This window comes from Prunus mume, linkage group LG5 (genome assembly GCF_029339155.1).
Source record: "Prunus mume cultivar Tortuosa linkage group LG5, ASM2933915v1, whole genome shotgun sequence".
Classification (NCBI taxonomy): Eukaryota; Viridiplantae; Streptophyta; class Magnoliopsida; order Rosales; family Rosaceae; genus Prunus; species Prunus mume.
In genome coordinates this window covers 18,262,966-18,290,567 of record NC_142702.1, presented here as the reverse complement: position 1 = coordinate 18,290,567, position 27,602 = coordinate 18,262,966, and the positions used below count along the sequence as shown (strand labels likewise).

At 36.5% G+C, this 27,602-nt stretch overlaps 4 protein-coding genes and 2 long non-coding RNA genes across 9 annotated transcripts; 3 read left to right on the top strand and 3 right to left on the bottom strand.

Moving 5' to 3' along the window:
- The first annotated feature begins 423 nt into the window (after positions 1–423).
- On the top strand, positions 424–3,298 carry LOC103331626 (uncharacterized). Of its 2 annotated transcripts, none has more exons than XR_016126594.1 (3): positions 424–630; positions 1,158–2,294; positions 2,459–3,298. It is a non-coding gene; the product is annotated as an uncharacterized LOC103331626 (long non-coding RNA). The 2 variants fall into 2 exon arrangements; XR_016126593.1 differs by having other exon boundaries at positions 445–630; positions 1,583–2,294.
- Positions 3,299–6,442: 3,144 nt separating this feature from the next.
- On the top strand, positions 6,443–8,249 carry LOC103331661 (2-oxoglutarate (2OG) and Fe(II)-dependent oxygenase superfamily protein). The gene is made up of 3 exons (XM_008234305.2): positions 6,443–6,777; positions 7,193–7,440; positions 7,552–8,249. Exons 1-3 carry the CDS (start codon positions 6,511–6,513, stop codon positions 8,117–8,119), a joined length of 1,083 nt encoding a protein of 360 aa, XP_008232527.2. The 5' UTR covers positions 6,443–6,510; the 3' UTR covers positions 8,120–8,249.
- Positions 7,374–8,905, bottom strand: LOC148917205 (uncharacterized). The gene is made up of 2 exons (XR_016126613.1): positions 8,513–8,905; positions 7,374–8,053 (listed from the first exon to the last, which is right to left on the bottom strand). It is a non-coding gene; the product is annotated as an uncharacterized LOC148917205 (long non-coding RNA).
- A 6,552-nt stretch (positions 8,906–15,457) lies between these two features.
- Positions 15,458–16,482, top strand: LOC148917204 (uncharacterized). The gene has a single exon (XM_089052207.1). The coding sequence runs from the start codon at positions 15,578–15,580 to the stop codon at positions 16,259–16,261; it is 684 nt and encodes a 227-aa protein (XP_088908333.1). The 5' UTR covers positions 15,458–15,577; the 3' UTR covers positions 16,262–16,482.
- Positions 16,483–16,599: 117 nt separating this feature from the next.
- Positions 16,600–19,178, bottom strand: LOC103331625 (uncharacterized). 3 transcript variants are annotated; one of them, XM_008234270.2, is made up of 4 exons: positions 19,034–19,178; positions 18,139–18,252; positions 17,559–17,849; positions 16,600–17,298 (listed from the first exon to the last, which is right to left on the bottom strand). In XM_008234270.2, the coding sequence occupies exons 2-4, from the start codon at positions 18,244–18,246 to the stop codon at positions 16,720–16,722; spliced, it is 978 nt and encodes a 325-aa protein (XP_008232492.2). In that variant the 5' UTR covers positions 18,247–18,252; positions 19,034–19,178; the 3' UTR covers positions 16,600–16,719. The 3 variants fall into 3 exon arrangements, with proteins under 3 accessions (XP_008232492.2, XP_088908332.1, XP_088908331.1); XM_089052206.1 differs by having other exon boundaries at positions 16,600–17,292; XM_089052205.1 differs by lacking the exon at positions 19,034–19,178 and having other exon boundaries at positions 18,139–19,018.
- Positions 19,179–22,379: 3,201 nt separating this feature from the next.
- On the bottom strand, positions 22,380–27,298 carry LOC103331622 (RGG repeats nuclear RNA binding protein A-like). The gene is made up of 7 exons (XM_008234268.2): positions 26,770–27,298; positions 25,279–25,594; positions 25,108–25,173; positions 24,844–24,976; positions 24,423–24,581; positions 24,263–24,319; positions 22,380–22,850 (listed from the first exon to the last, which is right to left on the bottom strand). The coding sequence occupies exons 1-7, from the start codon at positions 26,963–26,965 to the stop codon at positions 22,668–22,670; spliced, it is 1,110 nt and encodes a 369-aa protein (XP_008232490.2). The 5' UTR covers positions 26,966–27,298; the 3' UTR covers positions 22,380–22,667.
- Between the last annotated feature and the right edge of the window lie 304 nt (positions 27,299–27,602).

Genomic DNA, 27,602 nt, shown 5'->3' with positions numbered 1-27,602 from the left:
CGGTGGAAACACACAATACTATTTGTAAGGACAACCATGTGAATAGTACTTTTTACTATGACAAGGGGCAAATGAGTGAAATTGCTCTAATAGTTGAATTTTGTTTTTCTTATTTTGAAATAGTCGTTCTTATACCTCATAAGGGCTTATTGAATATTGCCTGGCGATACCCAAAGATGGGGACGGCAGCAGCGGAGCTAATTTATTTGTTGGCTAAATTGTAGGTTATTGAATTATACATCGATTTGCATTTTCATCTATAAATTTTAATAATATTTAATGTCGTTCTAAAAATACTTATATGACATGTGACGTGAGAGTGTAAAACGAGACTTAATTTGGTTAATTCAGGGACCAAAATACAAATTGAGGTCAATTCAAAAGCTACTGTTACATTTGTTGCCAAAAGAAAAAAAAATTATCTCAACTAAATAAGAGTAAGAAGATCTTATTAAAAAATAAAAAGGGTTAATTTTACTCTTCCAAATAAAATTAAAAAATTAATAACTTCAAAGAAATCCGAAAAAATCAAGCTTTGGAATTTGGATGAAGAAATAGTCCGTTTGTCGTGCCAAACTCACCCAGTAGCAGTCCTAGTTTCTGTCTAACTCCAATCTGTGTTTCTCCCAGGTAGAACTCTCAACCGCCCAGTTTATTTGACATTTAGAAATGAATTTATGAATTTATTTTACATTTTTTTTGTTGAGTTATTTGGTGGTTTCTGTTTGTATGATGTGATTGAATTGGGGTTTGGGTTTTTTATTTTCTTCGTTTCTTGGCAGCCTTGGCCGCCTGAGATGGGTGCCTAACTTTTACTGTAAATAATGCTGATTGATTGGGAATCTTGAATTGGGTTTTCTCTGTTTCTTTTTTTAATATCAAAGTGTTTTGGAAATAATTAATATTCAAGACTTAGTCCATATATAATGCTATATTATATCAAAATTTAATCAGTAGGAAATGAAACTTTTCCCTTGGGATGTTGCTTTTTCTTAGTATATGGATGATGGTAGGGTAGATGAGCGACTCTGCAAATGTTTTTTTTTTCCCCTCATATATTTAGATGATATGATATGAATCATATGAGGACCTATATTTTAAAGCAAATTTAAAAAAATTGATAACATGCTAACGAAATGCATCCAATGTTTTGCAAGGTATCGATATGATACTCATTTTCATATTGGTATTTGCCTGGAGGATGGAGGAGGGATGCAAATATTCTGTACTTTCTGTAGAATCAAGATTCTGAATGATAGAAACCCAACCATTACTCTGTTTATTTGAATTTGAATGTGTACCCATGTAGAAGTGTGTACGTATGCCGAAAGCCGGTTGTTGTTTTGGTTTACTTCAGCTAGTTCTGGTATAACATGATACTCCTTTTTTCCAATATGTAGGCTTTCAGTAAAACGGTTCATGTATTAAGCCTTTTTTTTCTTTTCAAATTAGGTTTGGTTTGTCTCATTGTTGTTTGGTATGATTTGTTTGTATTATCTTTGTTTGCTTAAAACAAGCGTTAAATTGTTGTGGACTATTTGAGTGCTGTTTTGTTGTTGTGTTAATGTTATTTCTTAAATAGATGTCCATGGGGAGTCCATATTTAACTCCATCGTCATTAAGTGAAGATGGGGATATGAAGTTGGAGGAAAAAAAATACAGCATCAGCAGCATTCTTTCCATCCTTCGAAACGCTCAGTCTCTCTAAATTTCCTAATTTGAGAGGATGGTGGAAGAAAATTGAGCAGCAACATCATCATCTATTAGTCTCATGATTTCCTTCCCATTATATCCACAATTTGAAGAACTATATCTAAAGAATGTCAATGAAATATTATTAAGACTATTAACCATGACAACTGAAAGGAAGTCTGGCAATCAAGAACATTTCCCTCTTTCTGATCAGTTGAAGTTCTGTCTCTTGAGGGGATCCAGGATTTAGAATCACTGCCCGAGAAGTGGCTGTGAGGCATCACTTATCTCGAGGATGTGTTTATTATGTACTGCCCTAAGCTAAGAATGTCCCTGATGCAACTTAGGCAACTTCTTAGCACAGTTGAAAGCTTCAGGATAGGTAGTTCTGAGGAACTTGATGTGTTCAATAATGTGGATCATGGCAGCATGTGGTGGAGATAACTTAACCTTTGCTGCCTACACATCCAAAATGTGTGGTGGAATGAATTGACAAAGAAACAGGGAAGGTTGGCCTAAAATTCCTCATTTCCCAAACTTAACACAGGGCCTGGATCCTTGCAAAAGTGATTCAGAAACTGATTCATCTTCGACTTCCTGAGGTATGTGTATATGCTATACACTATCTGATGCAAATGCTTCATCTACAATCCTATACTGTTTTTTCTTCTTTTAGTCTTATCTTGTTCTTTAGGCTTCTGATAGTTAATGTTTCATGATTCATATGCAAAACTTAAATAAATAAAAATGACCCTTGGCATAATAGTTGTAGGTCGCTCAAATCTTGGAGACGGCATCTCTGCTGCAGGGCAGCAAGTGGTGGTGACCTGTTCCATGTTGTCTATTTTTGTTTCTGCCTGACTTTTATTTCGAAATTGATTTCTTCACATATTAAGGGAAGAAAAAGAAGAGATTGTGCTCCCCTCTATTTCTTTCTTTAATGTAGTGATTTACTTTCTATTTTTGGTGCATCTGAACTTGCTTTGATGATCAATTAATGTTTTTGATTACTTTTTGATGATTGCATAACAGAAAGGAATCTGGCAGTAGGCGACGATGAAGTAGTAGTACAAACTTATGGAGGAACATCAACGTTGATGGAATGATGCTAGGTGGAAATTTGTTTACCAAATGACTCCTTGCGGGCACAACATCTGAGTAACAGCAGCTGCACACAGGCACTATATACTTGCACACCAGAGGTTGCTCTTCATAATAGGCATAGCAATCTTTACACAAAGCATGAAGTAGAGAATCATATTTTGGAAACATTTTCTGGAACTATGGATAAGATCAAGATTAAGACAACGTTTTTAGTTAATTAGTTAAAGTAGTTATGATTCTGTTGAAAGTCGTTAACAGAGCAAGTCTTTAGACAAAGCTTGTGTTTTCTTAAAGGGTGCAGAGGCCATGTTTTTTTGGAACTTGTAACGAAGTTTTAATTCAGAGCTTTCTCTATTGTATTTCTTCTTCTTTAGCCATAAATGGCTTTTCTTCTTCTCTATAAGATTGTGAATTTCATGAACATGTTCAAGGATTGGTCTTAGACTGCTCAAATCCTGAAAACCGAAGTCGATTCCAGTACGATCTTACACTTCTCTGTTTATTGCTATAATTTCATCTGTCTTTCGACCTTAAATCAATTTGGGATGATCAGTCACATGTTGATGATGAAATTTCTCTATAGTTTTAAATCCTGCATGCACAAGATCAAGGGTACAGGCTACAAACACAACAGGGACGTGAGAAAGTACTTGAAGCCTGAGCCTCATCAATTTTTATTTATTTATTTGGTTCTGGCCATAAGTGAATTAAAATTGAATAAATAAATTTCTTTTTTTAGAAAATGATGTCTGCCTCCGTTGCTCTGCCAACCTGCTGCAACTTGCCAAATTCAAAGGCACTTGCATCATTAATACAAACAAAATGCAGCGAAAAATGAAGATATAAGAACAAAAATGGCAGGTGGTCATCTGCAGGTTTTGTGCTGCAGCATGCATGCTCTCCAAAATCTCCTAACCTAGGACCTTGGCCTGGTCTGAAGCTTAACTTGTAAGTAGTCTCCGATTTTAAAGCCGACATAAATGGCCTTTCTTAAATTCTTACATACATATCCAAAGAATTGAACAACAAAATATATATATACATATATAATATAGTCGCCTAATAGGGTTTATTGCTGATCTTTCAGGCAACGCACAAACGCCAAATACTTTTTCTGCTTTTTTCCTTTTTTCTATTCGAAGGAAGCTGATTGCATATCCATTGATCTTATTCTTACGTTAGATATGTCAGAGTGAGGGACAGGTAGCTGGGAATATGGACATGGACACACGTGTGCCTCAACCTCCTCTAGCTTATGAAAAGTTTCTTTGAGGCATTTTATCAAACACTTTCCCACTTCCTTTAAAAGAAAATTTCAAAAGCACTTAGGTGAAATTGTGCATTCACTAATCCCTCCTATATAATTTGGTACTTAAAAATGAATATAGATTGGATACAAAAAAAATGAATATAGCTAACTTGAAATCAATTCAATATCATTTGCTGGTTTTCCCACATGCATGAAAGTATGAAACCACCGTAGCCAGCTGCTTTTACCCATCAAGGTTCCTTCAAACCTAATCAAATATAATTATTTCCAAAAATCATATTGTATGGCATGTGTGTATATATATATACACACACACCATGCATGGAATGGAAGCAAAATCCATGATGGAAGTTTCTCCATATATATATATATATATATATAAGAACAGTTGAGCCATCCTTCGGATAAGAATGTTGGACATGCAAACAAAACCCCGTTGACCTAAAAACATACCCGCATTGCATTTGCCTTGGTGATCTTTGCAGCAACGTGACGAGCTATGGCTGGGCAAGCAAGTAAAAATGGAAAAGGAAAACCCCATGCTCATGTCTCTACATCTTGCTTGAACAAAATTGCTTGTCCAGATTAATTGGAATATATGCCAAATTAACATATACAGTTGAGGATGTTCCACAAAATTATCACATTTATTGATGCTAACCATATCTCTAATACAGGTTATTAAATCTGATACTAGATAACATATAATATTGTTTGACAACAGTGTTACCTACTGCATATCTAAGCATGTGTATGTAAAAAATACTCATTTTTCAGACCGAAAAAAGAAACTAATTTAATAAAATCCAAACTATCCCATCGTTAATGACATTGAAAAAGAAAATATTATATATATATATATGTGTGTGTGTGTGTATAAATATATGACCATATGTACTACAACATGCGATATAACATTATTATTGTAAGCCTCTACATGTTACGTGCGAGATAGTCAAATTCGGTTAAGAAAGCTGTTAACATTATTATATTCATTAGGCTTTTTTCTCCCTTGTGTTTTGCAAGGTTTGTCTCATTCCTACTTGTTCTTAGGTCTTTATACTGACCTTTTTAGTTGGATCTTTGTAGATTTGTGTATATTTATCTTTTTTGGCATCTGTTGTGGTGTCATTTGCAGTTTTGGGGTTGATGATGTGGATCTCCATTAGATCTTCGTGTTGAGGGATGGAGGTGTTGATTTTGTGGATCTACTATCAATTGGTGCTTTGGGTTTAAGGGTATTTGGGAGACACTATGACCATGTGTCCTAGTGGAAGTTGAGCGGAATTTGCTTTTCTACTGATAGGTGTTTCCTATCTTCAACTCCCAAACTCGTAAAGAATTTCTCATCTCTCATATGATCTTCTTTCAGCACCCGATTTTTTTAACAAAGAGAGAAAAAACGAAAAACGAAATAGTTATTGAACAAATGCTTGAATTTAATTACCTCATGAAATCATAATGAATTGTGACTGAAAAGTGATCTAATTCATACTAAAAGCATAACAATTTTGTTCAAGTACATGCCCATTGATGAGGCAAACTATATCATGGCTAGACATATTCCTACCCATAGAATGAAAAAAATAATAATAATAATAATAATAATAAAATACTGCATTGTGATTTTTGAAATCCGGAGGCTATTGCAGTAATTTGGTCAAATGATAGGTTAACTGCGTCGCAATATAATACGGCAGAAACAGACATTTCCTTTCTCTTTCTTCTTAAAACCTCTCTGACGTTACAAAACAGCCCTCTCATCTGGCACGTGAAATACACTCCCTCCACCTCCTCCCACCCACCTGCATAAAATTTAGCAGCTCACTTTCCTCTCCATTTTTCCAGCAAATTATTTGCAAAACATAAAAAAATAAAATATAAAAAATAAAAACAAAGACAAAGATAAACAAGATTTAACTTGTGGGTCCCTTTCAAGCAGAAATTTAGCACCGCTTTGATGGGCTGCCTTGTATCAAATCAACCCAAAATTTTGCACCACTTGGTTCCAAATGCTTCCCTCACTCAAGCTGCGTTTATTTATGTACCCCAAAAAACAAAGCACTTTCGTGTTACTATTATTCCATACAAACTTCCCCAATACATTGCAACTGTTCAAAAAAGCAAAAAACATTTTTAGTATGAATAATGCTACTCTTATCATATTTATATATCACATTCTCATACTACCTTATGTGGCAGATGAAGTGGACAATCACATCAATTAAAATTAATTTAACATTTTCTTTTCTTTTATGATTTATTGACACTTTTTAAGTGATGTGACTATCCACTTCATGTGCGACATAAGATGATGTGAGAATGTGGGAAGAGTAACATTACTATTTAAGTTCACCTTATAAATATAGCACCCATATCACAGATATAGTATACACATAGCAGAAGCCTCTCCCTCTCTCTCTCAAAAATTGAAGACAGAAAATATGGAAAGCCACCTTGTGGGAAAGAGCTCATCATCAAAAGCAGAAACAAAAGCTTCATTTACAAGTGCACTCACTCTTACCAAATTGGGGGTGCCTCATGTGCCTCAACGCTATGTTCTTCCTCCTTCACAACGCCCAAACCCTTCTTCCTCTAGGCTCTCTACCACTCTTCCCATTGTTGACCTCTCCTCCTTGCAAAGCCCTTCTATTAGGCCTCAAATCATCAACAATATTCGGATGGCTTCTAAGGAAATTGGCTTCTTTCAGGTACATATATTGTTAGCTACATGTATAGGGAATTGTTATTTTGATTTCAAAATTAGAATTTTTAGTTAGTATTACATCTATTGATTGTTGCATCTCATGTATGTGAAGGTGGCTGACAAAATTTCACTAATTATTGGCTTTAAATGTAATCTCGTTTCTAATTACGTTGCGATTGTTTGTTTTTGTTTTACGTTGCATGCATACAAGATTACAATTACTATTATTATTAAAATTCGAAGATCGCTATTTGTATGCGTTGTTCTCCAATTCCCTCTTTGCGCTCCAATCCAGGAGTGCTTTTACACTCACGCGCGCTTAAAGCGTGTAAGTTTAACACGGGAGCGCGAGTAGCGCCTCCCTCATGATTACTTACCGAACCTATTAAACTCTTGTGTTAACGGATATCCTCTTTCAGGTGGTTAACCATGGAATCCCGTCTTCGGTCATGGAAGATGCCCTAAGTGCTGCAAACGAGTTCTTCAACCTGCCTCTTGAGGAAAAGATGCTTCTGGGTTCGGATAGCGTTCATGCACCTGTAAGGTACGGGACAAGTATGAATCATGTTGTGGATAGGGTTCACTTTTGGAGAGACTTCATTAAGCACTACGCCCATCCTATTTCAAAATGGATCCATCTTTGGCCATCAAATCCTTCTTGTTACAAGTAAGTTAACCAAACATTCTTTTCGAAACTCTATTGAATATTCTTGCCACATTTGGAGGCAACCTAGCTAAATTAAGTTAAAGTCTAAACGTCTGCAAATTTCTATGACAGAGAGAAGATGGGAAACTATGCCAAGGCTGTGCAAGTGCTACAAGAGCAAATAATGGAGCTTGTCTTAGAGAGCTTGGGGCTAAACCCTAAGTACTTAAAAGAAGAAGTTGAAAGTGGGTCCCAACTAGTGGCTGTGAATTGCTACCCTGCATGTCCAGAACCAGAGCTTGCCTTAGGAATGCCTCCCCATTCAGACTATGGCTCCATAACCATCCTGCTTCAGAGTTGTCCAGGGCTTCAGGTCAAGGACCAGAACAGCAACTGGCAATCGGTCCCGGCCATCGAAGGAGCTCTCTTGGTTCAGCTGGGAGACCAAATGGAGGTTCTGAGCAATGGACATTACAAAAGTGTTCTTCACAGAGCAACAGTTAACGCTGAGAAAAGTAGGCTTTCCATTGCCAGTCTCCACAGTCTATCTTTGGACAAGAAAGTAGGGCCTGCACCAATGCTTGTGGACAAACAACATCCACAGTCTTACAAAGAGTTCAGCTTCAGCGACTTTCTGGATTTTATCACAAACAATGATATAGTTCAGGGAAGGTTTATTGATACACTCAAACAGAATTAAAATCCATCAAGTAGCTAGAGTTTTATGTTTTTTTTTATTAATGTAGTTTTGTTTAGGAATCAAAGTCAAGTTTGTGCTTTAATTTTAAATAAACATATTAATTTAAGCATAAATCTTTCTTATTTGTTCATCTATCTACCTATCATTATTATTAGTTCTAGAACTCAATTTCCTGCAATTAATTGCTCTTGATTTGAAAATATCCAATATTGTAATAGTAAATTAATTAATGTCATCTGATATTGTAACGGGACGAAAATCCAATATTGTACAAATTAATAAGACCAAGAAATTAAATACATTTATATAAAAAAAGCTCAAAATTGGTGGAAATTAAATCGAGTACAAGTAATTTCCTTCTGTAGAATTTGCTGAGAAAGAAAGGCCACTTACAGATTGTTCAAATTATCTACAAACTTGCCCCACTAAAATCCTTATGTTCCTTCCTGCAGTTCACTGGAGATCCCTTTCCTTCTCAGTTACAGTCCTACAGAGACGAAGAAAGCTTTGAAAAGAGAGAGAGAGAGAGAGAGAGCCATGTTGGTATGTGATGCAACATCCCACTATGTCTATGGCTAGATCAATTTAACGGCTGAGATTAACTCTAGACCCAAAATATCTGATGTATTAACACAATTGCTTAGATTGGGATGGCCTGGCGTGTGACTACTCAGACGGCTGTTTAAGTCTCAACGCATCATTAACAAACAAAAGATCCAATTTATATCCCACAAGGACAAGTTACTTTTTTATATAGAAAATATTAGGCTTACCACATTTTTATACCACATTGTATATTATCTTTTTAATAGAAGTGGAGCCCACCTTTATTAGTGCCCATTTGGTATTGCTTATTTGGAATGATAAGTGATTTTAAAAAAAATTTAGGAAGCTCATCCAGTTTGGTAAACTATGAGAAAATCACTTATTGTTAAAAATTGCTGTGAAAGCAGCTAATGAGGTACTTTTATTTTTCTAATTATGTATGAATCAGTTTCGAAGAGGCGCTGAGTTTAATGATTATACGACAATTATTTTTTAATTATGCGGGAATTAGTAGCAACAACACTTTGAACAAAAAGTTTACCAAACTACAAATTGATTTCTCTCACAACTGATTTATCTCACAGCAAATTAGATAGTGATTATTTTCACAACACAATAATGTCAAACTGGCCCTTAGAAAGATGATAGACAATGTAGTATAAAAATGTAGTAAGCCTAGCATTATCCTCTCTATATAACAATAATTGAGGAGAGAGGTCATTTTAATCAATTTAGTTATAATAATGGTGGAGCTACTTTTAGACTAGGGTGAGCTCTTACTTAAAAAATTTACTTATGTACTCGAAGTCATAAGTTCGATTCCCCCTCTATAATATTACTTGCATAAAAATTAAAAAATAAATCACTATATTTTCTGGAAATTAGGATACCTCATCCCATAAAATTAGTGCACACCCCATTGCAACACCTCCTTAATCAAAAGAAAAATATATATACTCCACGTTGATGAATTTTTTTTGCTCCGTCTTTAGATATAAATACCCACCAATGAGAAAAAAAATGACTTAAATTGCTTAAAAACTTAGGGCCTATTTGATAAACTTTTTTGTTTTTTGTTTTTTGTGCTAGAGTATAGAAGAAAATAAGAGTGCAGATGAGAGTGAAGATGAAATTGAGAGAGAAGATAAAAGGTGTGGATGGGAGGGAGTAACAAAAGTGAAAACAAGAACTAAATAGATTTTTTTAGTTCTTGTTTTCACTTTTGTTACTCTTCCCTCTGATCCTCCCCTCTCAAACATCTCTACTTTCATTCTCACTTTTATTCTCATTCTTTTTCTTCTATACTCCAACACAAAAAATTAAAATTGAAATAATTATCAAACGAGCCCTTAAATTACATTATTCATATTCATGGTAACATCGAAAATATTGAATAGAGTTTAACCTCCTCTATTCACGTCCCAATATTCATTTGAGATTCAATAAAGGATACTGCACAAATCGTACGGCTGTGGAATTAATTGGTGCAATAAAAATTGTAAGCAAGAACACTTGATCGGGTTTGAGTGACATTCCCATGTGATTATTTGGCGGTCCGTGTGAACGTGTCAATCAAACATGAGCCAGAGGGGCCACGTTTCAGGATTGGGCGTGAGAGCTCTTACGCAAGAAAGCAAGTGTATGGGGAACCAGGTTGCTTTGCTGAGTTCGTTGAGAAGAAGCAGAACCACATGCAGTAAAGGCAAAAGGTAGAAAAATATGAGAGGAAAAAGGGTAAACATATCAGAACAGTGCAGAGATGCTAAAACAAATTCTAAAAGTTTTGATTCGTCTATTGATGTTTTGATGCGAAACTAAAGCAGACTCGCTAACAATTACTATAAAGTTCATAAACTCAAAATAACTGAAACCCTAAAATAACGCATAAGCCTAAATGAATCATACCATATTTCCATCATTTAAAGAAGCGACACCTTCAACTCCACCATTGCATTTAGCCTTAAGATTCCTCGTTTATTTTTATATGTAATAAGATTCCAAAATGTCACCTAGTGTATAAAATTTATGAAGTTGACTCATGACTAATATTTCTCATACAGTCACGAAATCATCATTTTAATAAGCAACATTTCCTCTGTGAGAACTTCAACTTGCTATTGCATTTCAACAAAGCTAGTACCTAGTAGTGAACTTGACTGTTAAAGCATCTATGGAAGACACGACGTCAATGTCTTGTGCTATGGTGATTCTTTTCTCAAAATATTTACCAAGTCTGGATAGACAGTCATCAATTTCCAATTGGATCTTTCTAGTTTTGCTTAAGCGTATAATTAAGAATTGGAAAAATAAAAGCACCTAATAAGATGAAAAGACATTTATAACCTTTGATTGTGATTGTGGTGTAGTGGTACCATCGTCGACCCACAATAACCGACCAAGCGGTCTTTTCCAATAGAATTTTTATTTTTATTTTTTGGGTCTTTTCCTATTTGGTGTATAGGAAAGTCACATGGAAGCCCAGATACAACCCAGCATATAAAAGCAACTAACAATGATACTGATAAAGAAACATAACAGAAAATACGAAGCAAAATCAAAAAGTTAAGGACAACGCAGACCATCCCGGGCCAACACCAGCACCAATGAGGGAGGTGATTGATTAGAACATGAGCTTTCAACTCAAAATCAATTGGTAATATTGAATAGAGAGGTTCATAATCTTCATTATGTTAGGTTTCCATATATAATGTCAGGTTCTTTCAATACGTCCCCTCATGTGAGGTTTTATGTTCCTAACATGTGGACAATTTTTATTGGCTGGCATAAGAGTACGTGAGGTTGTTGATCCTATCACGTGAATAACCTGACTTTGATACTATGTTAGAATGTTAACATCCAACTCAAAACCAATTGGCAATGAATTGTGAGGCCCTAGATCTTTCAAATTTGTTATGCTATACTTCGATCTTCAATGTGTTGGAATTTTTTGGTAATACTAGTAGCAAATCACTCAAGAGATTATGCACAAATAAGAGAAAGAGAATTTTGGAATTGGAACTCAGAGGTCTAGCTTCAAAGAGAAATCCAGACTTATTTCTCTATTTTTGAAATTGATTCACAATGAGAGCAACTCTCTCTACAAAATATCTATTACAAGCTTAATTGCCACTTGGTTAGCGTATACCGACCAAAAGGAAAGGCTAGAAATAGCTAATTCACATACCACCTATGTGGCCTCCTAAGAGCACTTCTATTCATTGTATCATGGTAAAGGATAAGGGCAAAGACAAGTAAGGGCACACACTATTCATGTGAATGGTGACTGCTCTAGCAATTTTTTTGATGTATTCCCATCCATTGCCATGGCAACTCAAGGGCAACTACTATTCATATGAGATATGATGAGAGGAAATTGTATGGATTTTGGTGTGGGAAGTGAAAAACATGCTGGGTATTTATAGAAAAAAATTCTGAATTTTTTGGTTTTTTTCATCTTTCTTTTTTTTAACTTTTTTGGTATTTAAATTGGTCGCTGACATCACATTGACATTAGTATGATGTCAACTTACTCAGGCAACAACCCAGGTAAATCTTGCCTTCGAGCTTGCTCAGTTTCATGGCTCACTTCTTGCCATGCCAATTTTTCCTTGGATGGAAATTATTTTTGGAGCTTAGGCCCCCTTTTGCCATGTTGAAAGAAAATGGGGTGGAAGTGCTCTAATAGCCACACAAACAAAAACATCAATATTAAAGTTTCTCACAAAAGTGGCTCAATCGTTTAATTTTTCTTCAGAAAATTACAATAAGAGCCTTTACTCAAGTTTAACACAATGGAGGATGCTCTCAACAGTCGGGTCGATGGCTCTGGCCATTAGAACCGAGGGGATATGGTTTAAGTAAAAAGAGGATAATTGAGGACCTAAAAATTCCTCAGTTGTGGGCTCACGTTTTATAGGCCTCTATGCTCCACCAATGAATTCCCCAATTTCACTATCGTGGATGGATTTAGGTGGAGGTCTTTGTCGCCTTGGATCAAATCACAGTTTGTTTACAAACACGTTTCTGACCCCACTTTGAATCATTCCGATTTCACTGTCGTGAATGGGTCCTTCCAACCCCAACACGTATGCAATCAAGATTTTCTTGAGCCCGCTCGGCCTATGAATTTCCTTTGAGCTACTCTTGGGAAATTGAGTCACTATTAATCATATTCTTGCCCCATTAATATTTCAAACAACTAAAGATATGGAGTTTTGAATCTTAAATCTCTGATTTGCAAATTAATGTCTTTTTTCATCGAGTTAGACCCCGTTGGAATGTTTTATTCAGTCTTTATGCAGTGAGAAGGTTCAATATTATTTAAGAAACCATTTTCTTTAGATTGGAGGGAGAAAAAAAAAGCAATAAAAACCTTCTTTTAATTTGTATTTAAACCAATAACAATTAACAGGGAAAAAAATATTTATTCTTAAAATAAAAATATTATTATTTCTCTAGTGAAAGTGTGCATGCAAAAAAAGATTGAAAGAAATTACATTATTTGTAGTAATATGCTTTTAAGAGAAATTGATTGGGAAGTTAAAAAAAAAATCTCTTATTACAATTCAAACTTCAACTAATGATTAATTACGGATAATTTATCAACATTAATTTTCAAAAATAGAAAAAATACTGAAATTTGAAAGAATCTCTCTCTCTCTCTCTCTCTCTCTCTCTCTCTCTCTCGTTAATTGGATAAGCAATTTTCATTTTCAGCTCCGTCAAAGTTACATAGCTATTGAAAGAAAAAAATATTTAAAACAAGGGGTGAAAGAGAAGCAGAAATAGCGAGTGATTAAGTAAGTTTAAAAGAAATCTCAAGAAATTTTTTTAATCCAGACTCTGCAGGCTGCAGGCAAAACCAACCTTGTTTGTTTACCTGGATTCTTTCTCGAGCTCAATTTAATTCTGATTCCAGACAATTAGTAAACAGTTCAATGAAAATGCTTAGGAGTGGGAGTGACTCATACTCACTTCAATGCACGTTCAACCTCATTCCAAGTTAGCAAACATGCCATAAGTATATTTTGTGAAGGAGTATCAAACACATTATGCATGGATAACCTATTTTTCATGTACTTGTACACATAAATTCCTTTGCGTCACACACACACACACAAACTAACATCAAAACTCCATTTTAAGTAGTGAAGGACATAAAATAAACCAACAACATACTTTAAAGACTACAGGGGTTGCATTTTTATGGTTCAACATCTTTTCTTTATCAATTTCGGAACTGTTTTCAAAACCATCAACATCTAGCAAGGTAAGGAAATGAGCAAGGATTATAGAGAAGAGTTATCTGATGTCCCCCCCAATTGCTTCTTCACTAATTCATGGGAAACAGCTTTTTCATTTTGCTTCATCAATATTACACATTAATTAAAAAAAAGAACATGATTATATAAAAAAATATTTTGATATGGAAAATTATTGGCTCTGTTTGATCACAGCTAGCTTAGCCATCATATATATGAGGACAGCTTTGGTCATGAATTCATTCAAAGCCCTCAACTGATGCCTTCTGAGCTTCTCATTGAGACAAGCATCGGAAAATACAAAGAGAAGAGAAACTCGCAAACAAACAAGTAAATGCACTTATTATATGCAACAAGTTAGTCAGGGTTCTTGTTTCTGACTTGTTTTTTGATTTGTAATGGCAAATCAATCACATGCATGGGGCAGTTTTTTCCTTGTTTGTTTTTGGACTTTTTATAGTATTTGCGAATCACATGGGGGTGGTTGGTTGCTGGTTTTTCTTACACATGAACAGGGACAAAACAAACTAAAAACCAAACTTTCTATTGTGCACAGTACATTGTATGCATTAAAGCAAATATACGTATTAGGGCACATGGTATGGGTTGTTGCTACCTTAATGTGGCACCAGTTTTTCTGTGCCAGATGATATTTTTACTCTTCAGAGCAATTGGGCTATGGCGGCACGATATTAAGTAGACAATAAAATAAGGGCAAACAAGAGGCCAAGGGTGGAACCAGATATTTGTATACAGCTATAGGTGGATGGAGGCTAGAAGCTACAGCCAAAGCCACCAACACCTCATGCAAAACAGATAGCACCAGAAAGACAACATAAAGAAACATACTGAAAGATCCTAGCCCAACCCCATGACTACTCCTAGTTTTTGTCAAGGCTTGGACCAAAACTGTGGAGTGAAAAAAACACCTTCTACCTTATCAGCGTTTCTTCTAGATTGTGGGTAAGGCTTCTTCTTTCTTTCTATTTTTTGTCCTGGTCCCAAACGTTTTGGGACAGGGAATTAGATAAAAATATTTGGCCGATGTGCACTGTACGCGCAGCAGCTGAGCAGCAAACAAAGAAAGCCTCTTTGGGCCTAGACTTGGCTTTTTTTTGTTACTGGGTCCGAAGCCTGGACTTGCTTTGAATTTGCCGTAAATGAGAGGAGCTCAGAGTGAATTTGATCCGAGATGAAAGATTTGTTAAGAATGCTTCAATTCTGATTCTTATTTACAAAAGGGCTCGTCTTGAAAACTTTCCTGTTTTCACCAAAGTACATATAAAAAGACAAAGATAATTAGGGTATTTTGGGGAGAGTGTGATTTTGTGTCGAAAAATAAGTTAAAGGAATTTCTAAACGGGTGTATTAAATCTTATGATTTATAATATTATTTTCACTGAAAATCAAAAGGGTCTTTTTAAAAATAAAAATAAGGCTAAATACAAGAATTACAACGGTCATATGCCGTTGAAAACTTGCGGACCACGAAATCTTGCTTTTCCTAGTGGAATTAGGATCTCGAAAGCAAACCCGAATACCTATATATACCTGATGTCTGTAGGAAATTAGAAACCCTACAACTCTATTCTCATCTCAGTGTCCACTACTTGCGTTCTGGGTCTGCTCTGTTTTGGTCAGCCGTGAATCTATGGCTTCCATGAACGGAAGTATGCCACAAGTGATCAAGGTTGGGTTTCAAAGCCGCAAGCCAAGGATGCGAGTTATGAAGCCCCCTCAGGTTTTCCGCTTCAGAATTCCAGAAGCAGAACCAGAAGAATGTGATCTCATGGATGAAGAAGAATTATCTGCCTATGGTTATAAACCCGTTGCCCTGTCTTGTTCTGAAATTAAGCCTTGCAGTCCTTGTGAGGCCTCTTCTTCCATGGAAGGTAGCAACAATGGCGGCGACCCTTTTGAGTCTGATAGCTTTGCTGTTCATTCAGTTTGTGGTTCATGTTCTACCTCACCTCCGGACGATTTGAGCTCGACCCATCATCAAGACGATGATGATGAGCAAGAAAGCCATGAACTTGGCGCTTCATTCTGCCCAGCAAGTCCAGAGCCATCGTCTCCACCAAGACTTGCTTTCTATTTTGACTGCAAGCTGTGCTTGAAGATGGCAAGAGAGCCAGTGGTGACTCCATGTGGTCATTTGTTCTGTGGGGATTGTTTGGACAAATGGCTGCACTTTTTCACCTCTCAAATGGAGTGCCCTGTTTGTCATAGTAAGGTGCTTGATTCATCGATTATTCCGATTAGGCCGACACCGGTATGCAACAGAGACCTTGAGTTAAATGTTCCACCAAGATCAAAGGGGGGGCTTTGCTTTTGAAGATTCAGTCAATGCGGAGAGCTTTGGGTGCTGCAGGAAGCTTAATATAGTACAAGATATATTGTGTATTTTGTTTATAGTACAAAGAAGCAAAAGTCACTTTTACCAGTCATGGTGTTTTCACAATGTAATCAAAAAGCCAATGATAATACAATTTTTTAAAGTCAATTTGCTTTCTTTTTCATAATACAATTAAACAATGACAGTTTACAAATTTAAACTCACATCCAATTTTTTTATTTAGTTCAAAATGCATCGGCAAATCAGGTGCCCATCAGCAAAATAAAAATGTCTCACACCTCTGAGCTTCAGATTGAAGCAGAAGAACCATCAGAATATGAGGCCTTCAATCTTAATAGATCACTTGTATAAAAGAATGATAAAAAGTTTTCCAATGAATATTTCCATTTACTTTTTTTTACAATATAATTACAATAATCTTGGTCTACTTACAGCTGTTAACTCAAATCCAATTTATCAATTACTTCAAAATGCATCTGCAAATCCGGGGCCCTATCAGCAAAATAAAATTTCTCAAACACCTGTAATTTTCCTCCACTTCTCTGAGATTCAGACTCCAGCAGATGAACCAATTTGTCTTTTTCTTTTCGTATCCAAGGTCGTCTGCTGTCACACCATTGCCTGGGAGTTCCATGAAGGACAAAACTGATTCCTCTAGCTCCTTGTATTAGGCATTCGGGGATTTTCTCAATCATGCTATGGTCAGTGATATATGCACCAGGGGAATTTAATCCAACATCCACGTAATGAATTTCTCTGATGCTGTTTAACAGGCTTTGTTTTGTTCTAGGTATGATATGAATCTCGTCTTTGACACCAATTTTCTTTTCCTCCAAGAGTGGTGGATCTCCAGAGGGTTTAACATCTGAGAAGCCAAGCTCAGTAACTAGCTGGTTAAGTACAGTGCCACCCTTGCTGAATCCAAAGAATAATGTTTTAGGTAGATCAAAATGTGATGCAGATATTCCTGGTTTAAGCAATTCTTTCCCTCTCGCAATGTCATTCTTGACCTGCAACTGTCAAAAGTTTAGAGATGAGAACCATCTACTGCTTAAAGTGATTCAGAGTTCAAAAGAAGGATGAGTCTTTTAAGTATAGCCTTAGTCTATCCAGTTTAAATTTTGACAATCATTGACATTACACAGAGCATATTTCATCGCCTGAACACTCTTCTCTTCCACACAAAAAGTAGACTTGAGCAAATAACACTTGAGTGATTTAATAACCAAGAAAAATAATGATGCCAGAAACACTACAACGTCAGGTCAATATGTACCTGTTGAAGGCAACTTGATAAGAGCGAAATAATCGACCCAAAAGCTGGGGATCCAACAGGGCAGTATGACTTCGGCTCTCCCCATTGATTAACGGATGGGACAAAGTCGTGATACACAGCAAAAGGCCCATTGAAAACAGAAGCATCAATAACCCAAGCATTGGTTGAATCACCAATCTTCGAGACCAGTATTTCAGCTATATTTTGTAAGTCAGATAGCCTCTCAATCACTGGATTCCCAGTGCCTGATACTCGATCTCCATTGAAAAAGATAGCATTTGCTGAAGGAACCTGTCTCCCAGGAAATTTTAAGACACAATCAAGTCTTCATTCTTCCAAAGTCAGATAGGAGAAAAAATATAGCAAGGGTTTAAGATCTGTCCTGAAGAAAAGGCAGATACATTCAGAATTCAAACACTATGCCTCATAGGAAATTAGTGGTCATATATTTCTAACATTTTCGGGAGAAAGAAGATATCCTGACTAAGGTGTGAATGTTTCAGAAGAATTCAGTTGAAGACAGGAAACAAAGGTTTGCATGTCTTTGAGTTATTCAAAGGGCTGAGTATACAGAACTTACGGTTAGTGTTTTGGAAGTACGTGAAAGGCAAAGAGATGCTGCAACTTGGTAGCAGGAACTGGCATTAGGGTTCAATGGGACCTTTAGAACTCCACGCCAGCGGTCCATAATTAACTGTAAGGAAAATTGACAATTAACAGAACTGAGACTGGGATGAGCCACAGTTTAATAGAAATTAACAAGATGAAAGAAATGACTTTCTTTCTGGTATATGTAGACAGTATCCAAGGAGTGAGAGTACTACATAAACACAATAGAAATTGCAGTAGAGCAAGCAATGAACTATATATTTATTTATGTTTAAAATTAGATACACATTACACACTAAATTGCCTTCCTTTTGGCTTTAATCTTTCAAGTTTAATTCATCACCAAGCCTGAGCATGGCGGATAGATTTAAGAATTAGAGAAAAAATTTCCAAATTCATTCTAGGCTTTCTCTATAGAAGGTGCTGAATATGTGAGCCAATAGAAACCTAATACCCTTGCACAAATGTTCACCATCAAGTGTAATATTTATTTCCACTTTATCTTCCAGGTCTTACCTTCCTCCTCCTCATTATATATCTGACAAAAACTGATTGATAAAAGAGACACACAGGCTGATTAATGGAGAACTTTCCAAAAGACTCTTACTTTGGCAAGTTCAAATTATATAAGAAAAACCTGAAAGCTAAACCCTTTTTCCTTAATTTTAAAACTTTCTCCATAACGCGGCAAATCCAGATCATTAGAATTGTAAATCTTGACGCTTATCAAGCAAAAACCCAAAAAGAAAATTAAATCAGAGAACTTCTCACAAACAGCTAACAGGCACAAAAGGTTATTCAAATAACAAACAGCAAAATATTTTAACAAAAATAATCAGAAAATTTTGGGGAGAGAGAGAGCTTACTTTAGCTGAAGCAGAAGATGTGAAATTATATAAATCTTTGTGCACGGTTTTTTTCCGCGGGCTTCTGATAGAGAAAAGGGAGCCTTTTCCTTTCTCTGTTTTTTTTTTTTTGGTTAGAAAAGGGAGGAGGAGGCAATATTTTATTGGACCCATACACGTTTATTCGACCTTTGGGCTTTGTTTCCAACCCAACAGTAATATTTTTTTTTTTCAATAATTAAAAAGGCTTTTCTTTTTTTATAAAAATCGAAAAGGATTATTTTCCAATAAAAAGTTTTATTGGCTAGAAGATGTACCAGTTTGGCAGACAGTCATGTATCTTGTGATTTCTAATGAATTATTCCACTCTTTTGACCTATATATATATATTGAGTAAATTTAGAAACCCCCTCAAGCTTATACTCAGTGTCCATTTAGAAACCCCTCGAGTTTCTAATTGTTTTTTATTTCAATAAAAATAACCTTCATTGACAAAATCGAGTAATGCCACATATACTTAATGATGATATTGCTAATTAATCACATTTCTCGTATAGATAGAACCGACTTGTGCCACATATGATCAGTAAATATAGTACAACTAAACCTTCCACTTAGTATGAGCAAGTGAAATTAATAAACTGAGAAGCTCACTTGTAACAGTTAATGTTCTTTGAGATGATTTGCTACCTCACAATCTCTTATTCAAATCCACATAGAGAGGTTACTTTAATTAGCTTAAGCAAAAGATGAAAATAAATTATAGAAGTTTGATGTGCTCGGTTTTTTTTTTTCTAGTACAAGCGATGGGGAGGGGGATTTACACAAATATTCATTGGTATCTCAGGTTTTCAAATCTTTGACCACGTAGGTGAGTAGAGGTAGAAGAGCTCAACTAACTGAGCTAGAAGCCACTGACATTCGGCTTCTTTTACGAAAAAGAAATAGATAAGGGAGTTAAATAGGGTAATTTGCGTCTAGGCCCAAAAGCTACTTTACTTTGTCTCACCGTGGGCGCATCCCATCCTTATAAACCTTTTTTTTTCCCCCAGAAATGAAAAGGGTCTTTTTTAATTTTTTATTTTTAAATGAAAAGGGTTATTTAGCCAAAGGAAAAGTGAAAGAGGTGACAGCTATTGAAAACTTGGAGACCAAGGATTTCTAGTCGTACAACTGCTCCTTGTAGACTTGGAAGTCAATTGGGAAATCACAACCCTACTATTTAAGAAACCCCTAGTTTAGCGGGTGGTCATTTGTTCTTGAATTTGGCTTTGGGTTGGTTCTTGATTAGGCTTCTTTTTTGGGTGTTCAATTTCTTTGCGTTTCTTGGCATTCTGGGTCTATGGCTTCCAACAAGGAAAGTATGATCAAGCGTGGGTTTCAAAGCGGCAAGCCAAGGATGCGAGTTATGAAGCGCCCTGAGATTTTCCACTTTAGAATCCCAGAACCAGAAGAATATGATCTCATGGATGAAGATGAATCTGCTTCTGGTTTTGAATCTTGTTCTGAAGTTAAGCTTTGCAGTCCTTGTGATGCTTCTTCTTCTCCCATGGAAGGCAGCAACACTGGTCCTCAGTACGACCCTTTTGAGTCTCATAGCTCTGCTCTTCAATCAATTCGTGGTTCATCTTCTACCCATGAAAGTGATAATTCAAGCTCTACCCATCATCAACATGATGATGATGAACAAGAAAGCGAGGAACTTGATGAGATCAACAGCCCACAGAGCGAGTTTGGTCCATCATACTCTTCACCCTCTTACGCGACTTTTCCAGAGCCATTGTCTCCACCAAGATGTGCTTCCTATTTCGACTGCAATTTGTGCTTGAAAATGGCAAGAGAGCCAGCGGTGAATTCATGTGGCCATTTGTTCTGTGGGATTTGTTTCCAAAATTGGTTGCAGATCTTCTGCCTCGACCATCCGGAGTGCCCTGTTTGTAAGAGTGAGGTGTCTCCCTCCTCCATCACTCTGATTCTGCAGCCTGCCTCTGCCTCCTCCGAGACACCGGTCGGCCACGGAGACCTCAGTTCTGGCTTCAATACACCACCACCACCAGGACCAAAGTAGGGCCTTTGTTTTGAAGATTGAATTAATGTGCAGGTGGGAGCTATATAGCCTATTGATGTTGCAGTGTTCGCTCAATGTTGAATATTATTATTGTGCTTGTAACTCTGGTTATCCAATTACAGCCTGAAAGTTACTTTAAGCCTCAGTTTTGGTTAATTCAATTCGTCTTGAGCGCAAAGATGCAGTGAATTATGGAACAGAAGCACCAAGAATATCTATCATCTTTTGAAAATCTCACAAATGTTGATTCAACAAAAAAAAAATGTAAGGAGCTTTTGTTAATACAAGGAATGATCACATAATGACATGATTTAAGGAAACAACAATCCTCAATGCTATCCATACTGGTCCAATAAAAAAGGATAAAACAAGCGCGTTTGGATTAAAAGGTAGATCGGGGCCAATGTCGTCTGGATTAAAAGTATTTTCAATATTAGAATCAATCAAATTACTATTTTTCATTTAGTACTAGATCAAAGTTAGAAAGTGAAAACTAAATTTAAACTAACACTCCAAAAGACTAAAAAAAATTACAAAATGTATTTACGAAAATGGTAAAATGGTAAAGTTTAGCACGCTAGTAAGTAAAATTTGGTCAACTTGCGACCTAAAACTCGTAAAAGAAATAAAACATTACTCTAATGATACTCCTTTTTTAAAATTTAAAAAAAAAATAATCAAAGTGAGTTAACTTCATTGAAACAACAGTGTCATAGTACAAAAAGGAAAAACTGGAACTTCAATAACATAACAAGTGTAGCCTCATTAAAACCTTGCCTTTAAAATCCAAATGGAGGAAAATCCGGTCAAGGAAAACGTATGGCCTCTGGCCTCGTTACTCTTAATGGTACTCAAATGTATATTTAGTGAAACATTTTACAATAAAGAGTTACTCAGAAAAGTACTTGCAAGTTGAACTTTATCCTACACACCCTTCAAAACCAAGTACCTAATTTCCAAGGAATTAGGGATAAGACAAAGCCAGATTTGATCCTCCCTGGGAGTTCAATCCACCTCGTTACGTTGTGTCTTGCCTAAGACCTTAGAACATTAATTCAGTAGATAACTTTTGGAGCTTGACAGTGGGAACGGAGCAGTGAAAGGAATCTAAATGAGAACAACATGCCTAGGGGGGCATACTTCAAAAGAGACATCAAAAACACTTTCAGGACATATAGATGAAAACATTTATGATTTTCCATGTCATCAAGAGAAGACAATTGTGAAAACTCGACTCCAAGGGAACCAAGTACTGCTTGGTTCCGGAATCCAGACAAACTAAAAAGAGCCGAACATCCATTGAAAACAAAACTGGTCAAGGATTATATCTGGTAACGAATAAATCCTTTCACATGCCCCAAAGTCAGAAAACCAGAACATTGCATAAGGATAGAAAAAGAAAAAAAGAGAACAAAAACTACTAGGGGTACATACGAAACTGAAATTTACAATTTTAAGTCATAAATTTTTTATAAAAAAAATTAATACAGGAAATCCAATTATTCTAGTCAATTTCCTGCTTCAGAAGAAAGGAAAGAACCCAAAAATTGAATGTCATCGAGACTGTAAGTCGGGTTCTTAAGAATCTCACTTGCCCCCCAAGGTTGGGAACTGCCCAGGATCTTCAATGGATGGTGCTGCAGCACTGCCGTGAGAGTAGTTGTTGCTAAACCCTCCCCTGGGACCACGACCACGCCCTCGGCCACGCCCACCTGGGTTGTAGAACCTTTCTCCTTCAGCAGGCTTTAAGAACTCATTGATGCTGACAGACTAGGACCACCAAACCAAAAAAACAAAAAAAAAAGAGTTCAGAATCACCCATGAAGAAAACAAGAAATAAATTTTATTAGATGAGAAAACAAAGCAAATCACCAAAAACATTTACCACAATGTCACACAAGTAACAGAAATGCTTTTCTGCAGTCATAGGTTGGAAGTGAAAAACAATGTCTTGTGTCATGCAGAGCAAAACATAACAGAAAATTGGGAAAGGAATTTTTAGTAATACTTTTAATCAAATTCAGAAATTATATTGCAGAAGGCAAACAAAAATAAGAATTTTTGAACTTTGTAAGTGATTCAAGCCAACACTACCTAAGACATCCAATCAATTTTAGACATCATGGTTGTTTCTGCACCACAAGATATTCAACAAAATTCTAAACAGGCACACTACAAGCATCTGTTGCAAAGATTGCTAAAGGACTAAGGAATTGGATATCAGCTCATCTCCCAACATTATTTTGTTTATGTTCCTATTGCGAATAAGAACTCTTCTAATGATAGGAATAAAGCATTAACTAAAGATTCTGGTGAACAGACAGTAAGGGATGGGAGACGAATAAAGTCACCCCATGTTCCATTCAACTATGTATTACAAGAAAGACTATTCCTCCAATGCAGGATGAGTGCTATGGTATTGTTGTAGGATTCGAGTAACAATCAATTGGTGAAACCACTAATAGATTAGTACTCACATCCAACAACAATCCTACAGCACTCACCTTCCATTGGAGAAAACCCCTTGCAAAAGTAGGATGGAAACTGGATTCTATTTGGAATGAAAAAAGGAAGCTAACATATATGCAAAGACAGATGCAGTGCAAACTCATCAAGGGTGATAATCAAGAGGGGGTGTAACAGTCCAACATAAAAATATCGGCATTGCTAGCACTTAAATATGCAAACACAGATGTGCAGTGCAGACTCCTAAAGGGTGGGAATCAAGAGCAGATGTAACAGAGGCCAACAAATGGGTCATTCCTGTAAGTACTTGGCGTGCTAAGACAAAATCTCAATCAATATGTGTAATAGAAAGAGGTGCATAAATCTACATCATTTTTCCATCTAAGAAACAGACAGCAGAAAGGTATTTCTAGCAAGCATGGTAGATAAGTCTGCACCATAACGTCTTTAAAGCATGGGCATTGGTCCATTAAGGCCAGCACACACATTACAAGGCCAGTGCAATAGTTTCCACAAGGCCGGTGGATTAGACAACCTCCACCGCCAAAGTGGCAACAAAAAAAGGCAGAACAGGTAAATGAAAGCAAGAATAGACCTCCTAGAAGGCCATAGGCCTATAAGGTGCCAAGATAGAGAATAAATAAATAGATAGGATGAAAATTCCAGGCGAGGTTAGGCTATCGTTTCGACCAAAAAAAAGGGTTAGGCTATCGTACCTTTTTGGACTTTTCTTCCTTCTCAGCAGCCTCTTTCTTCTTATCCTTGTCAGAGCCCTGTAAAGAAGAAAAGGTCAAAAGGCATGGACAGTTATTGAGATGTTAAGTTCCACAAGATGAACATGAACTTAGAGACATAAAAAGGATAATCAGATCTCACCAATTTAATGAAGATATCATCATTGCCCTTCTTGTTTGATAGCTGTTGCAAAGATGCAAATTCCTTAGTGTCAACCTTTCTTTCCTCAGAAGTCTTAAGTGCCTGCAGGGCTTTCCTCTTCTCCTCAAGCACCTTCTCATACTCTTCAAGAGTCATTTCCTATTCACAAACCATGACAAAATAATAAGCTGCGTAAACACAAAGCTTAAAAGCTAGGATAATATGCTAAGTTGTAGATAAGCGGGCAAGACAACACTCTAATTTACAGATACTGGAAAATGAGACATTGACCTGTGATAAATCATGGTAAGAGATCTTGAAGAACAACAAAATATCTAATTTACAGATACTATTCATCTTTGAGTTAGTTATCAAAAGAAATTCCAGTGGAAAATTTAGAATGAAGAAGAAAGCCACTCACCTTATCCTCGGGTTCCTTTTCTTCCGGTTCGTTAGCAGGTGTCTCCTTGTTTCCATCTGCTGCATCTACCTCTCCCACAGGCTTCTCATCACCCAAATTCCTTTCAGTTACATTGGCAACTTCTTCGGTCACCCTAAATATGAAAAATGATAAACATCAGGGAGAGACTAACAAAAACAGAAAGCATCTTAACAAGAGAAACCTAGGTAGGAAAAGAGATTTTAAAGTGATAATGCAATTGGGTTGTAAAAGAGATGTAGTTACTGTGAAAGTTCATCTGTTTCTGATCCCCAGTTGCCACGCCCAGAACCTTCACGTTTGATTTCACTTCTGCAAACAGAATAAAAGAAGTTGAAAGTATATTAAACAAAGATTCTCCTTTCCAGAAGTGAAAGTATATAGCAGATTAAAATGGACTACAAAATTAATATTTACCCGCGCCCAGTTCCGCTACGACGTTCAAATACCCTGCGAGGGCGTTCCCCGTCACCTACTTCCCCATTTCCGAAACCACCGCGGCGACCACCACGGTAAGGACCACGAGGTCCACCATAGCCACGCCTTTCAGACTGATTTCCATCACCATCTTCAAAAGCACCTTGGCCAGCAGGTGCTCCACTGTTGGTGAATGTGATTTCATTATTGGGTGATTCACGATTGTACCCACCACCACCGCGTCCACGGCTATATCCATATCCACGTCCACGTCCACCTGCACGACCTCCACCAGCTTCATTCCTTGATTCCCTCACTGTTCAAAAAGAAACAATTAAGTAAACAACAGTAAGAAAGGGGAACTTCAAGAAAAACATCACAGAACATGCCCTCGAGATAACGAAGTACATGATACAAAAAAAAATTTAATTTTCATAATAGGCACAGGAAAGGTTTCACCTGGTACATTTCAACACCAGCTTAAGGGCGAACACTATATAAATCATATATAGCAGTGAAAAAGCAACATGTAGTCATTGTCTCTAAAAGAACCATTTGAAAACAGAATATCCTTTAGCAAACAAAATAGTGAAATACAATTTTCCACATTGTTATTTTTCCCCACTTCCATTTCATAAAAAAGAGGACAAAACAAAACAAAACAAAAAATTTCCATGGTTTTACCTTTTAAGGGATTCAAGGAGGTTCAAAATGTATTTTCCAAAGCAAACATAATACAATATTTTCCTAGATGTAATCGTGACAAAAACACCAGTACCACTTGGTACCACAAGACAATATATCTAACAAGAGGAACAAAAGTAAAACACACTATTAATCAATTCATACACATACTTACAAAACTGTTAATCTGAATGATATCTTTTGTGTATACTTGCATGCAAAGCATGCATTTCTAAATGAAAGTACCATTATTCATCTAATAAAATATGCATGCGTGTATTGTACATATGCCAATTAATAGGCGTATACTAGAATACATGTGCAAACATGTACACGGACATATATATTTGTGTACAAAATCTATGTGCAGGCGTGGGTGTATACATTCTTATGCCTACAATGTATGTAACAAATACCAATCCAATTTATATTTTCCCTCTCTCTTGAGAACATTTAAGGACACACAGCATTCAACTTCAAGGAAAACGAAAAACGAAAAAACGAAAAACAAAAACAAAAACCCAAATCTAAATAAACAGCCAGGACACAAAAAAATGTCAGTTCCACAAACAACTAAATGAAGAAAATAACAGAGAAGCCAGGATTCCATAAAACCCAAATGAAAACAAACAGAAGACAACCCATCTCCAATCACAACTTTATCAGTACTATCAATTCCAGTCTATAAGCAAAGACCCAAAGAACCTCACAAAAACCAAATAGCCAAGCAGAATACAAAGAAAATAGCCCACAACTCATTCACTTAGAACTACACATAGAGCAAGAGCTCAAAACCAAAAATCTCACCAGCCTGAGCAGGAGGTGCAGGCTTGGAAGGCAGCTTAGCCGGCTTGGTCTCTTGACCCTGAGCCCCCGACTTGTTCTGAGCCGGAAGAGCCTTCTTGGGTGCCGCAGCCAGTTTCTGTTGCTGGGCTGCGAGTAGCTGCGACGGGTCCTCGGCATCATCGTCACCCAACAAATCAAATGGGTTCATGGTCGCCATTTTCTCAATATACCCACCACAGAAACCCTAACTTCTTGAGATTCTTGCTGTCAAAGACGACAGAGAGACCCTACCTTACCAATATCTCCATTTATGTATTGAGATATAGATGCTTTCGAGATTATAGAGAGAAACAGATCTGAAAGATTGAATCTTTAGGGGTTAGAGAAGGAGAGAAGGAGAGAAGAAGAGGAGAGAGAGAGAAAACCCTAGCCGCAACTCACAAGAGCAGAGATAGAGAGTGTGTGGGAACCTAATCTGAAATGCTCAATTTATTGTTGGCGTTTGTTCTATGAAGCTCGTGGTGTCCTGTGGTCTCTCAATATAATATTATTTAGTACACATACCTAATATATATCCAACATTTTCTATTAAGTTGTATAACTTTTCATTTTCTCATCTCTAATATTTATTTGCATATAATTTGCGATTATAACCACACACACACACACCAAAAAAAACTAGCATATGTTTTTTAATCAGAAACTAATGTATAGTTTTTTTTTATCACAGGGATTTGAACTTGATATTCTTCCAAAATTAAGAAGAAAAAGACCACTAGACCCAAAACGAAGTAAACAAAAAAAAAATATCTTGATGGCAATAGGAAAAGAGAAGTTATGTCACTTTAAATTAC